This window comes from Carassius carassius, chromosome 11 (genome assembly GCF_963082965.1).
Source record: "Carassius carassius chromosome 11, fCarCar2.1, whole genome shotgun sequence".
Lineage (NCBI taxonomy): Eukaryota > Metazoa > Chordata > Actinopteri > Cypriniformes > Cyprinidae > Carassius > Carassius carassius.
Window position 1 is genome coordinate 19,518,587 of NC_081765.1, and position 19,465 is coordinate 19,538,051.

The 19,465-nt window shown below is 35.1% G+C and overlaps 1 protein-coding gene across 1 annotated transcript in view; it reads right to left on the minus strand.

Annotated features, from left to right (window-relative positions):
• Positions 1-19,465, minus strand: part of LOC132152958 (potassium voltage-gated channel subfamily H member 3-like) — a 108,530-nt gene that overhangs the window by 22,940 nt on the left and 66,125 nt on the right. The window contains exons 2-7 of the mRNA XM_059561994.1: positions 12,325-12,558; positions 8,293-8,427; positions 4,855-4,994; positions 4,302-4,554; positions 3,199-3,356; positions 2,777-2,981 (exon numbers count right to left, since the gene is read on the minus strand). Of these exons, the coding sequence (XP_059417977.1) occupies positions 2,777-2,981; positions 3,199-3,356; positions 4,302-4,554; positions 4,855-4,994; positions 8,293-8,427; positions 12,325-12,558 (1,125 nt within the window). The remainder of the gene's footprint in view (positions 1-2,776; positions 2,982-3,198; positions 3,357-4,301; positions 4,555-4,854; positions 4,995-8,292; positions 8,428-12,324; positions 12,559-19,465) is intronic.

The following is a 19,465-nucleotide window of genomic DNA, read 5'->3' on the forward strand; positions in this document are numbered from 1 at the left end:
TGATGAATGGAAAAATTGTGTCTCAAACCACAAAGGTTACGTTGGGTTGTAAATCACCACAGGAGGAAAAAGGTACAAGTACACTAGAAAAATACATTTGAATATCTAATATACCTAATGTAAGTATATGTTTGATATGGTTGTGATGTGCACATTTTTTATTCATGGCATGAGAAGGGAGCCTAAGAGAAGCCCATTGGTAATGACGTGTAAAAAGCAAAGAGATCTTTTTGCAGTGAGAAAAGACAAGTAGAAATGGAATAGATTTCTTCAAGATAGTGTTAGCTTGGGTTAGGGATAGAATAAAGGGGGTTGTACATGATACTCAAGCAGGAATGTAGGAGTCACTGCTGGATGAGGAAGGTAAGGGAGACTGATTTGCAAGAAGAGGATATTAAAATGCATGTAATGATAAGACTGAAAGGATAATATATTTCTAGCAGTGGGGGATCTCTGTTCTCTTCCAAACCACTTGAGAAAGAATCAAGAGTTTTGACTGATTTGACAGTATGATTTTTGGAGCCAAATTGAACATCCTCTCTAGTCTCTCAGTGTCTGCTGGGCAGCTACCCATTAAAAAAAACATGTTCTTCTGAGGTGAGTCCAGTGAAGTGAATGATAATGGGGAGAAAAATAAAATAAAAAAACCAAGAGGGAGTCACAGAGCAACCAGAGTTCAATAAGCTCCTGAGGGAACCCTCAGAGAAACCTTTCATTATTGATATGGCAAAACTACAATCCATTTATTATACTGTACATCCTTTTATATCCCTATTTCCAACACAGATAGACAGCAGTACTCAAAATTGATTCAATATTTCAGGGAAATTATAATAACTGTAAAGAGCCAAGCTGAAACTGGTTCTCACCAGATATAAAACAACTTCTTGCAAATCTGGTACATTTCCAAATTCTACATTCACCATTTAAAACCCGTACTGTCACACATTTGAGTCTCATTAAACACTGCATGTGTGTTGTATTTCAGTTCTAAAATATTCCATCTGATGTGCAGAATGCTACAGACTTCCATTTCTACTAGCAAAACTAGATGTGTCATGACAGCCTCAAATGCTTAATATTTAATGGCTGGGCAATGTAGAACTGGGCGAGAGGGAATGGTGGGTGATATTGTTGGCACAACAGCAGAGACTGGATATTGGAGTAGTATCCATGCATTCAAGGAGAACATGTGGATGTAATTGAAACCACTGGCCGGCAGCCAGTGTGGAACATTGGTCAGGGCTTAGATGTGTCTGAGGATATTGCTGATGCTTAGGCCAATCAGAATCACTTTCATTAGATATGACATATGGTGTTCGACTGTTAGATTTTTTATGAATAGTTGTTCAAATGAAAGTGAAAGTGGCGTGACATACAGCCAAGTGTGGTGACCCTTACTCAGAATTCGTGCTCTGCATTTAACCCATCCAAAGTGCACACACACAGCAGTGAACACACACAAGCCGTGAACACACACCCGGAGCAGTGGGCATAATTTATGCTGCAGCGCCCGGAGAGCAGTTGGGGGTTCTGTGCCTTGCTCAAGGACACCTCAGTCGTGGTATTGCCGGCCTGAGACTCAAACCCACAACCCTAGGGTTAGGAGTCAAACTCTCTAACCACTAGGCCATGACTTCCCATGGTCATATGTTATGTGCTAATAAGTTGGACACTCCCACATTTTAAGGTTTAAGTAATTCAATAACCTGAATCATTCATAAATAACTTGCTTTGTTCCTGCATGAATTGGTTCAGTGAATAATTCAATGACTCTCTTGTAAAGTCGATGTTAACACCTATAGCAGTAACTATGTAACCTGGAGAAAGATTCAGTAAAAAGTCAAATCAAAATAGAACGTAACTACATGTTTTTTTAATTGGTTTGTAGGATTCCTAAAATATTTCCCCTAGTTTATATTGGTCAAGAAAAAGACAAATGACCTTTAATATATCAAGTCCTGTGAGATTCATTCTGTCAAGATCATATCAATGTCATCATACACTCTTTTCTCACAGCCATTTCTTTTACCCTTGGTCTTTTCTATTATTCGTGTTGAGGGTAACACAGGACAGAATGAGCGAAAGGGTTCATTTGTAATTCAGACTGATGCAGTAATTCACCTGTTCATGAACAAATGTGAAAAAGGTAAGTTTGTTCAGACATGACATATGCTTGAATAATGTGAAGAGAATGTCTCATCAGTGTGCTGTTCGCAGAGCCAGAGAGATTGTTCTGTCCTTCTGACAAAACGCATTATGCCTGACCTTTTTTCTTCTTCTTTTCATGTGTCTACCTAATTTGAAAAGTAATTTGCACCTGTATTAAAAGCACAAATGCAAGATATTTGTAATATGAGGCCTTTTTGTAAGGAACATAAAAAGGTTGTTGTATATTTTAAATGTAATGAGAATATTAGTGGACAGACACATTTAATAATGATCCTTGTGTATGAGACACTGTCAAAAGAACTCTTTCACATGTGAAAATAAATAAGCTGGCCTCAAAAAAGGCCTCAGTCTGATCTGTTACACATCAGTACTTATGCTAATAAGATAAATGGCCAAATGTTTTTTTTTTGTCAGTTCACTTAGAGTATGTGGTTTCATTAAACATCTAGTAGAAGATATTCATTATGTTTATGAGTTTATTTTGAGGGTCATTTCTAGTTCAGCTAAGCCAGTAATAGCCAGGATAAACATTGCATTTGTTAGAAGACCTTGAACTTGAAAAGTTGGTACAGCTATGTTGACAGTTTGAAGATATGGCACTCACCGATGTCCCAGGAACCAGGGCTGTTCTCAATCTCGCTGCGGCCGATGACATACCAGACACAGGCCATCCAATGTGCCAGCAAGGCGAACATGGACATAAGTAATGTGAGGACCACTGCGCTGTACTGGGAGTAGCGCTCCAGCTTTTGCAGCAAGCGTAGAAGCCGTAACAATCGAACTGTTTTCAGCAGATGAACTCCAAAGTACTAAACACAGAGATATTGAATGCATACCTCAAAAGGAAATCATAGAATAAACAATCATTTAAGATGGCATGCCCAACAGATGAAATGTGTTCTCCCACAAAGGGAGAGGGTCGTTAATCCTTCTTAAGACAAAAATGTCTTTGTGTTAGGTTTATAAGGTTGTGAATAAACAGTTAAACATAAAATTATCTTCAAAATAAGCAAAATTAACACTTACCACACTGACATTGAAGGCGTACAACAGGTCAAAAGGTAACGCCGCAATCAGGTCCACAAAGAGCCAGGTGGTGACGTAATGCACACAGATAGAGCGCGCATCATACACCACCTGGCCTGATGTGCTCACAAATGTGGTGCGAAAGTTTAACAAAATATCTGGCACAGGGATATAAAGAAAAAAAAACATTTTAGAAAACTTAGAAGAAGACACAAATATTTATTTGTTACTGTATCACAGAAAATATAAACTATTTTATTCATTACCTGGTTCAGTGACAGGTTATAAAAGTTTGGTCTGGGTTCTAGTGACGATAATTAATAGCACTTAAATTAATAGCACTTAAAAAGTTTAGTAAATGGCTTTGGGAACTGTAGCACAGAAAAGCAGTGAAAAGCAACTTTTTATGTAGGAGATTTTTCGCAAATGTTTTGATGATACAAATAGCTGCTCTGTAAATTGTGTGTAATGAGCAATAACAGATGCTGTCACTGAACAGTACTGCTCTTAAGCAGTGCTTATCTTATTGTATCCTCACTGTGGAATTCTAATATAAAGCTAATGGCTATAAATCTGATGTTTTGTCTAATGGGTTTGTATATGAGTATAGGCTTCACTGTATCTTTGAACAGTTAGGCTACATACAGAAATCTGACTTTACTTATAAATTAATTTGACAGTGGGCCTTCAGAGTTATTTTTTCACTACAAAATATTAGCTTTAGCTTTGCTATTTGCTGATACGTCCTTGACAATCTTTTTAGTTTTGTCTCGTGAATTTAGAAATTCTAGATGCATTTTGTGACGTTTGCTTATTAACATCTAGAACTTTTTTCCAGCTCTTAGTAACGGATATATCTGGCCGTATATTACCTCTGTGACATTAAAGACGGTCTGACTCAGAAATGTACACGTACACCTGAAAAATAATAAAACGGTGTGCTACAAATAGGGGTACTTTATTAGCAGGCATTGGTATTAAAAGACATTTAATTTCAGCCAGGTAACATTATTGAGACAGAACTTCTTTTTGCTAAACTAATGACATAGTAAATAAAAACAAATAAACAAAAAAAAACAATAGGACTGTAGGTTGAGCCTTACCTAACATGAAAAGAATTTCTACCAAGATGTCGCTAACACTCGGTGGATTTCTTGTGGTCGACAACTCATCCCGCCCACCAACAACGGTGAAACACACATTGTAGGGCACAGTAACTGCTACATAAAAGGTGGCTAGCAAGATCAGCCAATCCCAGCCAGCTTTGAAGGTGCCGTAATGGAGAAGAATAAAGCGGCTCTTCTGAATGGCTGCCACTTTGTACTCTGGGATGGGCGGCTTCTCACCGAACATGTTCTAAATGATACCAATGTTCAGAAATGTTTATTTGATTTTTTTGTGTGTGCATTTTCAAGAATTTTATATACAGTATGATGTGAACAAACCACTGTGAATTAAAAAACTAATCCAACTCATTTTAGAAGAAGCAATAAATAACTTTGTCTCATTGCTGAACACAGCATATTGTTATATATTTATCTTTACAAGGTAATTTTTGTATTTCCATTGTATTTCCTTCAGTAATGTGAACTTGAACTATTCTTCAGTTCTTGGGTCTAAATTATAAGAATGTTAGTGTCTAAATGTGGGTCTTACATTGTTGATCTTGAGTTTGCTCTTGTCTTGCTTCTGCAGGTGTCCAGACAGCTGGTAAAGCACAGCTCTACTGCGTCGCCGGTTGGCACTGAAGCCCGGTGGTTGCGTGATCTTGTGCACCTTCAGCCCCGTCTCCTCGTCTGAGCATAGAATAGCCATATATCATTTTAGTTGATTTAATTTCTGAATTGTTTGGCTCCACACTAAATAACATCAAGTTTTTCCAGAAAAATACCACGTGCAGCTTTGCTGTGCATTAGTAAAACATAAGCACAGATTTCCACCATTACTTCACTTAAAGGGATACTTCACTTACCCCCATGTCGTTCCAAACCCGTAAAAGCTCTGTTAATCTTCGGAACACAATTTAAGATATTTGGATGAAAAAAACCTGGAGACTTGAGACTGTCCCATAGACTGCCAAGTAAATAACAGTGTCAAGGTCCATAAAAGGTTGCGTGCGCACTTCTGTGTCCTACGCGGCACAAGGATGCGCTGTTTTATTTTAAATCAAACCTCAATACACATAGAAACAGCACATCCTTGTTGCGTGGATGACAAAGAAGATAATACGCAGCACGGTGATATTGAGTGACAAAGAGGAGACCGTTGACAAAGGAATTATTGAATAAAGTAATTATTTTTGTTTTCTTTGCTTACAAAAAGTATTTCCGTCGCTTCAAATAACCAAGATTGCACGTCTGATGGCAGATGGAGTATTCTGATGACTTTTCATACCTTCTATGGACCTTGATACTGTTATTTACTTGGCAGTCTATGGGACAGTCTCAAGCCTCCAGGTTTTCATCAAAAATATCTTAAATTGTGTTCTGAAGACAAACAGAGTTTTTACAGATTTGGAATGACACAGTGGTAAGTGATTAATGACATAATTTTCATTTTGGGGTGGATTAACCCTTTAAGTTATTAGAAGATTCTAGCTTAATTTCTTACCCATAACCATCTGAGTGAAATAACTTAACACTGAAATCACCATTACATTTAGCCATTAGCACTGTCTGCAAAATTTCAAATTACATTTGCATTCATTGTTTATCGAGGGGATTGTGAATATGACAAAAGAAAAATGCATCCAATGAAAAACACAGCAAATGGGAAAAAAAAAGGAAAAACAGTTATTTGAACAATTATGAACACAAACAGACACTATGGGAAATAAACAGCAAAACGTATAATAAACAATTAAAGCCTTTAGAAGCTCTTTGAAATTTAGATTGTAATTAAGTTTTTGCTTCTTCTCCTTCCCTCTCTAAAGAATATGTGACTTTCATTCGTTTCCACTGCACCAGGGGGTCCAGAGTCTTTCTGAAAGATGGTCTGCTTTTGTAGCATACTGACTTTGTAGCTAGTTTATAAAGCAACAATTCACCTTAGAAATAAAAATTTAATAAAAAATAAAAAAATGATTTATAACAATAATTTTTTGTATTTTATCTAATGCATTTCCTTTATGATTTTTCTATCTTTTTCTATGGAACACAAAATAGAGATTTTGTTTGCTTTGTTCCAAAAATAAATTCCTCAACAAAAACATCTTAAGCTCCAAAACTATATATATATATATAAGTACTATATTTTCAACAATTTTCAGCAAATAATGTTTTCAGAGACCTTTAGTATGGCTTTGTAAGTTTGAGGAAGAATACTATATTTCTTTTTGAGGTGAACTATTAATTTAATTTAACTAGGAACAAGAAATAAGAACAATGAAAGAAACAATTTGATTATCACATCATTATTATTTTGTATTATTTATTTTCAGTATAATACAGTTCAAAAGTTTGGGGTAGGTAAGACTTTTTTTATGTTTTGAAACATTATGCTTACCAAGGCTGCATTTACTTGATAAAAAGAAAAACAGTAATATTGTGTTTTCTATAGGACTTCACCCTTTTGACAACATATAGTATCTGTTTTGTTGAGAAAATAAAATAAGAAAATAGGGAAAGACATTAAAGGAGAGTTGCTCCCTCCTCATATGCGAACTACCTTGTTCCCGTCAGGCTATCCTTCACTGAATTGTTGATTTACATTTTTAATTTTAAGGTTTACATGACTAATTTGGAGAGAGCCATCTGTCAGCTTCCTAGATAGATGTCTTACAAATCCTCCAAATTATTTCTAGAACTTCCCAAATTCTCATTCCATCCTTTTTTATTTTATTTATTTGGCTTTTTTCCCCTTTATCACATAAATCCAACCCTGCTTTTTAAAAGTATATTTGGCGTAATCAACATAATTAAGAATGTAACTCTCACTCTTTTTAAATTGATTCCAATTGTTCACTTTTAATGAGTTGACATCATTGACCAGATATATACAGTATATATATATATATATATATATATATATATATATATATATATATATATATATATATATATATATATATATATTCTCTCTCTCTCTCTCTCTCTCTATATATATATATATATATATATTCTCTCTCTCTCTCTCTCTCTCTCTCTCTCTCTATATATATATATATATATATATATATATTCGTTCTCTCTCACTGAGGAGGAGAGGTGTCAAGATTACTGTAACAGCAAGCACCACACGAGATGCTGCTGGTCTATATCAAAGCATCTAAAACAAAATGATTCAGTAGCCAATCATTTTGGGAGAGAGAATGAGAAACAAAGGATAGGAAAATTGCTAAGTATGACATTAACTAGACCAGGTGTTTGAGGTGTGTGTGAATATTAGTTAAATTAAGGGAAAATAAGAATAATCATTTCGTAATAAGCTTTGTAGAGCATCTCACATGAGTGTTGCAGTCTGTATAAAAGGATAATTTGCTCTTTTAAAACCACTCTCCCTTTGTTATAGAGCAATGCTTCTGTAGCTACTTTTACAGAATACAACCATTATTTATACATTATGACTCTCTTGCCTTTCTCTCTTTTTCTCTCTTCTCCTCATAATTGTTTTCTTTGCTCTACACAACACCACAGCTGTGTTTTCGTAGAGTATATTGGAAGGTTACCCTCATTACTGAAGGTATCTGAGAGACTGCATCAACAAGCAGCGAATTATGTAAGAATCAACGTAATGGTTTCTGCATTCAATAAACCATCATGTACATAGATGGTTTACTAAAGAACTAGAGAACACAAATTAGAGATCCACTGACAAAAACGTTGGCTGATAACTCATAAATTCTATATTTTTTGTTTAAATAAATTGTATATATATATATATATATATATATATATATATATATATATATATATATATATATATGTGTGTGTGTGTGTGTGTGTGTGTGTGTAATAAAAAACATATGTTTTGATGTCTTTGAAAAATAAAAAAGGATTTCCTATGAATTAGTCTTTTTTTTGAGGGGGGGGGCATATATTTAAATTGAAACACATATTAATTGGGAAATCCCATCATTCGTGTAGTGACACTCACCTCTTTCTGGACTCTGTTCTTCATCTTGTACTTTCTTATTGTCTGTTATGTCCTTGTGTGACACTAGAAAGAGAACCACCTCTCCCTTCTCATTCTTAATGGGCACAATATCCAAAAGACACCAGAACTGAGTTCCTGTAACAACATAATATCCATAATAGCCACCAGAGTTAATATTCAACATGAACATTCGGTACTGACACATATTTACTGAGCGTTATATTTAGACCAGACTTTATGTTTAAAATGTAGCATTGATCCATAAATGGCTTGATAAATCATTTTCTGTTTATTAGTTAGTCTAAACCAGAAATAGCTTTTTATCAGAGGTTTTCTCAGTTGGCTGTAATGCCTTAATTTCCCATGAGCCCCTATTTGTACCTTGAGTTAAATAAAAAATGGGGGAAAACATTTTTGCAGCTCTAGACTTAGTAAGTAGCAAAACCAGCATAGAAGGACATCTAAAAGTCACTGTCATGTAAAGTGCTTTGTATTCTGTCTGCCAGGAGCATCTCATATGAATCCATTAGATTTTAGCAATTGAATCTAAAGCTGCAACAATGATAATGATAATGAAAAAAAAAATCTTCCATAATAAAGTAATAGGCATTCAGCTCTTAAAATGTTTACTAATTGTTCTGCTATTAATAATAGTAACTTTATATGAAGAAAAACATTTTACAAACAATAAGATGTTATATTTAACTTGATGGATGTCATATTTGGTTCCTTATCTCTCTAACCTGATTCTCTAAGCCCAAATTCTGAACATAGAGAGTGTTCAACATGACACAAACATGGTTAAAGATATGAAAATGATAACTTCATAACATTCATCTCCCGTCCTTTTCTGGCCTGATTTCTATTTCTCAGCATTTGGTCTTCCCAGAAATTAAATCCTTCATCTATCCAGTTTTCCACTGATATTTGATGTTTGTGTGTGTGAATCACCAAGCCCTTTCATTAGGCACAGCTTGAGCCGAAAGAAGTACATTTCCATAAGAAAATAATACATTTAATTGAACCAGTGATCAGAGACCACATAATACAATGAGCGATAAGTTAAAAAACAACACTTAATAAGGTCTAAGAACTGAAACAAGCTAACCTATGCTGCTGACAATAGGTAAATACAATAAATTGATTTGTGCCACATGTGCTGGACAGCTCAGATCAACAATGAATGATTAAACAGCCAATAGTTGGACTGCACAATGGATGCCAGGTTGTTATGATGATTATTGGCCAATAAGGGTCAGGTATCATTCTTAAACCTCACATAAGAGCTCTTTAATACACTAAATTAACTGCATTGTATCTCAAAGCAACTATCCTTATTATTTATTGTAAAGAATGGTTTTGAAAATAAACTGCCCAAAGTTTGCAGTCACATGCCCATTTTGACTGTGGGTGTACAGCAACAACAAAACACAACAGGGTTTCCACATTCAATGCAGCAGTTTCCTGTGAATTTCATCTAGGCCTGTAGGAATTTCCAACTACCCAAAACCAGTGCTGGAAAAGCTACTTTGAAATTGTAGACTGCAGTTAGGCTAATTTATTATAAAAAAAAAAGTGTTAGCTACACTACACATATAACAAATAACTATAACAAATAATTTATACATACATCCCATATATATATATATATATATATATATATATATATATATATATATATATATATATATATATATATAGTATCCAACATATTTAAGTTAATAAAAAAGTGATTTTAAATGAATAAAAAATCTAAGAGGGTGACAATGGCCTATCTAATCTGAACAGTTACATTTATAAATAAAGCAAAATATACCTATTTACATGATAAAGTTTTAAGCACCGTACAGGGGCATTTGAATAAATGAATAGTTTAATATGTTAATTTACATGAAATGTCCGAACGAATTAATTCACTAGAATGACTTGGACTTTCCAAAGCTACATACAAATGAGAAAAAGAGCGAAAGAGGACCGTTTAAGTAAGCGCTTTTATTATTCACTAAGTTCACGCAACGAAACATCGATGTAGCGTTTGGTCGAGCTATACTACGCATTGGAAAAAGAAGTTACTGGAAAAGCTGCACTAGTTTAAAACCAGCTAGTACTGTAGTGTATGACTTATATAAGGTTATATTGTCATTCTCAATCGGAGTCTGATAGCCCATCTCCCTTTGCTATGTAAAAGCTTCGCTATGAAATTTGCGCCAGTGGAGTGCATGAAGTGTCCAACATTTCACACTTCATTTTTTGGGGGTTATTTAAGTGCATCATCTGGATATTTAAAGAACTCCTTTTCTTTTAAACTATTTATACTAAACTATTTATACTAACAAAACGCCATAGAGTTATACAGAAGTACACGATTTGGGATGAGCCTAATGTCTCAATGCAACATGGCAGCCGTGGAACAGAGGGAATATACAGCAGTCTTGCAACTATGATCTTCTATTCCCTTTGAACCATGTACAACCTCAACCTGAACCTGGAGGCCACGAGAGGTGTGTGAGAGGTTTTCTGCAAGTGCCAATGTTCAGAAGTCCTTTGACTCATTGACAAACTGGTAGGAGGGTTGTTGTGGCTGATGCACAGAGGTGACATGATGGAGGAAGCATTCAGAGTTCTGTCTCGGACTGCGGTGGTTTGTTCAGACAATCCACAATCAAACCTTACAAACTGGATAGAGTACACAAATAGCCTATTCTCTTTGATAAGACAACAAACAGCTCCTGAGTATCTCTTACAAACATGCCAAATGAATGAATTGGACTCTGAATCCGGGCTACAGGGGGGCAATTTTCTCTGATGCATGTTGCTCGAATGGTAAATTGAAGTGAATCAGGTGAGAAATCGGCTGTCAGTGCTGCTGTGTTTGGAGAATATTTTTATACCAAATATCTGTCAAATTCTCTCCACCTGTTCTGGTGTCTAGTAGGTTTTGACAGAGAGGTCTACGCTGTATGTTCACAGCAATACCCATTGGTCTCCTGGTACATGGATGGAATTGTGTTCTCTTGACCGCAGGTGGGTAAAAATGCGGCTGGCATTAACTATATGACACGCTGCGCTCTTTCTGTGTATCATGTTCAACATGGAACAAATCAAGCCATCAGAAATCACAGTCATCTCTGAGGCATTGCTTATTGAAGGCTGGTTTAAAGGCATATTGTGTTATTACAGCTGCTCAATTATGATGTTACTATGCTCAACCGCTCCAGACACACGGTAAAGAACACGTCAGGCAATATTAACTAATATTAATTTTAAAGTGAGCCATTGTAGATGTTTTTCTTTCAGATCTGTTTAATATAAGCTCAGGTTGCATTTATTCAATTTTTAAATTGTATTATGCATAATAATGCCAAGCACTCATATTCAAAATGTCTTATCGTTAATCAGTAAGTAAGTGATATTATTATACAAGATTTAACAGCAGAATCGACCAGTTCAACAAACTACTCCAGAAAGCTGCATAATAATACAAATAATCCATTGTCTGAAGATATGGAGAAAATCTTGGGTTGATTAAATAAAATAAAAAAAGTATTTTTATGTAAATCGCTCGGTTCTGTTCTTTTATTTGTATCGCTCCATCACCCTGCTGTGTTAATTTATTTCATCATCGCCTGCAGCTATGCCTTTTTTTAATCATTCTAATCAATTCAGTACATAAGAAATTCATTTCTGATTAATTGATATTAGAGTTTGCTTTGATTTGGTGTCCTTATCCACAGCATAACTCTAATGATATAATTGCTTTAACATAATTAATTTTTTATCATTTATCCTTTATTATTAATCCTTTGTAATATTTTAATTATAAACAAACATTAGTTTATGGGGTAAAATAGCATAACATTCAGGTATTTTTGGTATGCTATATTGCTATATAACACGTACTAAGTTTTGAGATGGACTAATCCTGATTTTGCATACTATTTAGGATAGATATCATGGAAATTGGAATGAATCCCTGTCCATTTGCTTTTATTGCAGGAGACAAAGGCATTTATTTAACAATGTGACTCCTACCTCCTTTTTTGTAGAAGACCAGCTCTGTCTTAAACTCCCGCCTGTCATCCAGGGCATCCTGGATCTGTGCCATCAGCTTATCACTGGTCTCCGGCCCATACAGGAAATGGCAGGCACAGCTCTTCTGCATCAGTTCCGCACGGGCATAGCCAGTGAGTTCACAGAAGCCATCAGAACAATAAACGATGGGATACAGAGACTGGACCTGCGCATTCCCCAGCACAAAGTTACTGTCTGTGAGAGACAAACAACAAAGAGAAAGAGATAAAAGTCTACTCATGAGAAATGCAACAAAGTTATTTGAGTTTCTACACTCAGTATATTCAACAAAAGCTCAGAATAAAAGAGTTATTGACTACAATTTTAATCCAATGAAACATAAATAATATGACAGAAATCCCTTGTGCAATCCATATTTTGTCCAGCTCTGTTATCAGACTCAGCCCAGACTCACTTGAGGCCAGAACAATTCACACACCCTCTCAACAATGCTTTAAGATACCTTTAAAAGCTTTCCACAAACCAACTGAGAATCTGTTTTGTCTACTGCACTCTGACCTTTGAATGAATGTGACAGGAGTGAAGATAGTAGCCTTTATATACACTGTTGTGATGAGATTTCAATGAATACTTATTATAAACATTTTGGTTTGCACTCTATGTAATGTTTTACACTGTTTATAAAGGCATTAAGTGAATGTATGTTTGGTTTATTTGTACACTCCATGTTTGATATTTCTGTGGTTTAACTCAAAATATCATATATGAAGTAAGGCTAGAGTGTATCAAATTTGTATACAATAGCCCCCCAAAGTATGAATGCATTAGAAAATGCCAAAGACATTTTCTCAGAACGAACTTTATTTTTTTAAAGCAAAACATGTCCAGATACTTGTTTTCTTCATTTTAGCACTATATCTGTTGTTTTATCTTCTAAAACTTAAAATGTATTCTTAATTATAATTAAATATAATTTTGTATGTTTCTCTTTCATTATTATTAATGCAATGAATACATTTTTGGAATAATTTTAAGGGCCACTGTGTACAGTAGTTAAAAAATTTACAAATCAATACAGAATTACTTTGTGTAACCATTTTTATAGCGGTTTCCTAAAATGGATCACATTCCATTTATCATCCTTGTTCACTTTATTAGATGTGGAGGCTGCAGTGTGTTATAAATCAAATTCATTTTGCAATTCGCAAGATTTTATTTTATTTTTTTAAAGCAGAAAGAGGCAAGTAGAGTCAAAATAACATGATTCAGATCTGAATGTGTGAATGACGAAACAAGAACAAGCACTGAATCTAAAGCCCAGCATTATTTTACACATTTCACTTGTAAACTCAATACAAGCTCAAACATGCATTGACTTCAGCCTGCACGTATTCTGAAGCATGGCTTTTCATCATCAAAAGAGAGAAAAGAAAGATTAAAAATGGCATATCAAACATCAAAAAGAGAATGGAATGCAGTGCCTTTATTCATCAGCAGTCATTAAATCATCTCTTAGGGCTACGAAGTCATACTCATAGTCTCACCACTTGAATATTTATTGCTTCGAGCTGAGGTGCAAATATTGATCCATCAGCTGGTGGGCGCCCCTCTCCCCCTCTCTCTATGTGTTTCATATTTCATTTCAATTTCATTTAAAAAAAAGCAGTGAGCTGCAGAATCACTTTCAAGTGGATTAAGTGGGAGAGAAAAGCTACTAATCACATCCTCAAGACAACAACACAAAGAAGTCAGCAGAACAGTTTTCAAGAAAGAAGACCGGGTATGAAGAAATGGTGGAGAGGGCATTACAAGTGATGGTAGCAAACATGTCCTAAAAGGACTTTGCTTTACTTATTTATTTATTTTTATTATTATTATTACATTTTGGCAAATAATCCAGAAGAACAATACTTTTAAAGATAATTGTTCTGTATAAAGTGTAATATATATATATATATATATATATATATATATTTAAAATAAAAAAAATATATAAAATAGGTAAATAATAAATGAATGAATGTATATAAAATAATATATTAATTATGTGTGTGTGTGTGTGTGTGTGTGTGTGTGTGTGTGTGTGTGTGTGTGTGTGTGTGTGTGTGTGCTCTTGTTTTTGTGACATATCAGGACACAACTCTGTATAATGACATGGGTATGACACAGGTACTACAAGGTGACTTATGAGGACATAACCCATGTCCCCATTTTTCAAAACGCTTATAAAACATACAGAAGTATATAGAAAGTAAAAATGCACAAAGTTTCCTGTGAGGGTAAGGGTTAGGTGTAGGGTTGGTGTAGGGCGATAGAATATACAGTTTGTACAGTATAAAAACCATTACGCCTATGGGATGAACCCACTTTTCACAAAAAACAAACGTGTGTGTGTGTGTGTAATATAGGTGTGGGTATTTGTATTATTATTACTATTATTTATTATTATTAATAGTAATAATAATACAAATACCTACACACATACAAATATTATGTACAGCCAAGATTGTTATAGGGACTTGTGTATTGTAATATTGTTACAATTAATAAAAAATATATATATATTATCTGTATTTCATGTCCTAGTCCAAAGGGGGGGGGGGGCATTTTCTATTCAGTTCTTCAACTATTTGGTTCCAGATGTTTCATTGCTTTTTAAATTATTATAATATTTTTTTCTATGTTCACATTTACTTATTTAGTTGGTAGGTAGCAGTCACTGACTGTCAGTACAAACAAAGGTGTAAATCAGTCGGGCTGGTATCACAGTAGATAAACTATTTAAACTATTGAAATGTGTCTATTTGTGATGTGTTATGTACATGAGCAGTGCTACATCTGCATTGTTGTAGTCAGTATATGTGATTGACTCATGTTTTCTCTGCTTTTCTCAGCTAAAGCCCCTTCTTTCCCTGGCTGCAACTTCCTGTTTATTCTCGTTACTCTGTAATGAATGATGCAAATCCTACTAACCACCACTTCCATATGACTCTTAATAAATGTACCTGCTGTTGCTGTGATGAAATTACCAATGTAAAATACAAGATGAGGGTGATTAAGGTTGGTCCCCTCAGATGGACAAAACACTCTCACCTAAAGTGGTCAGCAAATCTCTCTGCGATTGAATAGAGAGATATATGCCACAACAGATGGTTAAAACTGACACAAGTAATAGAAGAGAGGCTGGAATTAATGTTTCGACAACACTTCTGTTCGGTTCACTATGTCTGTCTTTTTACTCTTTCTTATTTTATTTCCTACATATTTTTTTAATGAGATTACTTGATGCTGCACCACTAATCTGAACTATGAATTGCATACACTACTTTTTCAATTATGTTTCAAACACTGCACTTATGGTTGTAAAACTCTACTGAATGTTCTTTTATGGCTAGACAAGATATATTACCAAAGTTTATCATTTAATGAGTTTGCTTTACAAATTAAAAATATAATGGGTGCATAATGTTTAATAGTTCACTTATTTTTATGGTTTAATCCACTCAGTCAAAGTGCCTCAAGCTACAGAAAAACAATCACATGTGAGAATGGGGCAGCTGTGGCCTAATGGTTAGAGACTTGGACTAGCTACCAGAAGGTTGCCGGTTTGAGTCTTGGTGCTTGCAGGAGTTGTGGGGTGGGGGGTGAATGAACAGTGCTTTCCTCCACCCTCAATACCCATGGCTGAAGTGCCCTTGAGCAAGACACTAAACCCCCAGTTGCTCCCTGGGTGCTGGATCTATGGCTGCTCCAAGTGTGTTTTTGGTGTGTTCATTTGTCACTGCTGTGTGTGTGCACTTGGATAGGTTAAATGCAGAGCACCAATTCTGAGTATGGGTTACCATACATGGCAAATATCTCATCTTTCAAATCTCTGTAATATGTCTTTTTTTTCTTGTTGAGATTATATGGAGTGCAAATTGAGATTTCCACTGAAGTCTCCTGATATATTTGCGATGATAGTCCTAAATCTTTTATTTCAGTACCAACTCAAATACTGTACTTTATGTCAATAGGCCAATCATTTAAAATAAATACAGTTTTATGCATTTATTTTATAATATATTTTGTATACCTATTTTCCATCATATGTTTAGCTCCGTTAACTATATAAAAACAAATATATATATATATATATATATATATATATATATATATATATATATATATATATATATATATATATATATATATATATTTAACACTTTTGCTTTTGTAAGCAAGTGTCTTATATCTTTCTATATGGGGAAGTTGTGGCCTAGTGGTTAGAGAGTTTGACTCCTAACCCTAGGGTTGTGGGTTTGAATCTCGGGCTGGCAATATCATGACTGAGGTGCCATCGAGCAAGGCACTGAACCCCCAATTGCTCCCCGGGCGCAGCAGCATAAATGGCTGCACACTGCTCCAGGTGTGTTTTTACAGTTTGTGTGTGTGTTCACTGCTGTGTGTGTGCACTTTGGATGGGTTAAATGCAGAGCACGAATTCTGAGTATGGGTCACCATACTTGGCTGAATGTCACATCACTTTCAGTTTATATGTTTTCAGTCTTGTTTCCCATAAACAAGGGAATAAAAGTTAAGCTGACAATGTAACATGTTAATTGCTCTTTACAGAAGCATTAGCATAGCAACTAGCAGATACTGCTGCTTGCTCAGTATGGTTTCACATAGACTAATTTTAATGATTACTTTATCTCCGCTACCCTGCCTGTGGCTTTTCTCCCTCTTTGACTTTATTAATTTTACAAAATACATTTAATTTCCCTTGAATTTTAGATGAAAAGCTTTACTTTGACAACACAACTCACAAGCTAGCCTACTGTGTATACAACCGGAGGCTTGGCCTGGGGGCTATGCTTAGGCATCTAATACAAGATTATATACATTTTCAATTTTGAATATCCAACTAGACTGGGGTCCCCGACCCTAACATGATGAAAGTTGCATTAATCTGTATGACAGGCTGCAAAAATGGCAAGTAAAATGGGCAAGATTTTCACAGCATGTACTGAACTGCTTCTCAACGAGATGTGTCCATTTATGGATTTGACAGACAGGTTTACATAAAATGACTTGCATTCAAGGTATACATTTTGGCAGTATGTATGATATGTGTGCACATATTCTTCAGTAATGAGCTTCATGCATTACTGATAAATGCTTCAAAGAAAGCATAACTGACATTAAGCTAGTATGAAGCCTCAATTCATGATCTGAGTGGAGCAGTGACTGGGGAAGCCTTTAAAGACTAAAATTGTACACTATAGCAAAACTTTTATAGTGAGCTTCATAAAAAGAACTGTTATGGAATTCATTCAAGATCATTCTAGTGCATTTATAAACAGTAGTAATGTACCAAATTAGGATTTACCAGTAAATTGTTTTATTTATGTCAGACTGATGATACAGGAATGTTAGGGACTATTTTGTCATTTTTGGTAACTCAAAATAATGTAATGCTTGTGCAGATAAAAATTGCATTTGCATTAGTTTAACTCCATTACCTGAAGAATAAAGTTGCATGAGTGTTTCTGGATACTTCAGTGCAAGAGAAGTCAGAACAGATAAGCAAGAAGAGATCTCAGATCTTGGAAATGCTTCATTTAAACAGCCTCTGCTAAGCAGATATCTTGCTACAGGACTTAAGGAACCACAGGGACCTTGATGAATAAAATAACAAGACTACCAATAGCAACTTCGCATAAATGCTGAACTATTTCATGGTAGAGTGTGGTGTGTGTGAGTTTGTGTCTTGTGTGAATCAGGTACAGAGAACAAGGGCATGGTAGCCAGAGCTCCAATTCTCCAGTTTACATCGGAACTGGATTCAACTGAGATGGTATAAACCAATTAGTCACTACGAAAGTGCTATATGTGTGTGGGTTTATGAGCACACTTCCTTTAAGAATGGGAGTAGAGGAACAGACAGTCTTGAATAACTATAAGGTTGTAGGAAGATAAGGGATGTTTGATTGATTATGACATCTTAGAGTTTGTTTGAGCTAAATGAAGCAGCATGAGAGCTGAAGGATATACAACCTCCACATACTAAAAACTCATACCAAAAAGTCAAGCTCTGCAGTATCTAGAGCAGCACTGAGATGCAAACAGTGATGTACCATCAAAAGAACTGAGAAAAGAATATTGCGTAAAGTGGTGTGTCAGTCATAAGAACTTTGATAAAGCCCTTTTGGAACTAAAACTGAAGCTCTTTTATATAGAGACAATTAAAAGTATGCTGCAGTCGCAAAAAGAATACTGCAACAGCAAATTCTAAATGAATAAATATTCTTAATAATCATTACCTGCTTTCATAAAGGTTAATGATTTCCCATTACTGTTCGTTAAGCCAAATGTAATGCGTTTTTGAAACCTTCCACATGTACAGATCTCAAAGCAGCTAAGACATAAAACAGAAATCTCAGAAAATCTTTCTGCCAGACAGTCCTGCAGGTTTATACAGTATGTATGTCTGCAATTGGCATGCACTAAACTCTGTTGAATGCAGATTTTATATACAATCAGGTGTTGCCAGACACCTGTCAGCGTTGTGCGGTGACGTATAAAGTTAGTCTTTTCATTCAGCCTGCATTTGCTTTTGTTTTTTTGTTGTGATTAACACGAGTTTTTTCATGACAAATGCTAATTTGCAATGACTTGTCTAACTCCATTGTATCTATAGCAAGAGTAGTTGCATTGGCATTCAAATGTATGCTTTTCAGATAGTGTTCGTTTATAAACTCTGCAAAGGTGAAAGGCTTAGTATTTGACATTCTGGAGGACAAACCTGGATAGGGTGAGATTTTCTTTCTTACTGTTGCATTCACAGCACAAGCCAAAATATCCCATTCTAATTTGTTTCTCTTTATAAATTTATAAATGTGACAACATTAAACACCGAAATATATAGTATTTACAACAGGCTTTAACTTAGACTGAATAGAGGTCTTATGTTGAACCACTGCACATTTTCACCATCCTGCTGTTCTTCATGCCAAAGATAAATCAAAGTCATGCAAAACAATGAGTTACACTGCCAAAATAAATGGCTTTTATTACAAACTGGCTATTTTCAGGAAGTGAAACTGCAAAAAAATCTAAATGTGTATCTCGTTTGGATCAAATTCAGCTGTGTCTAATT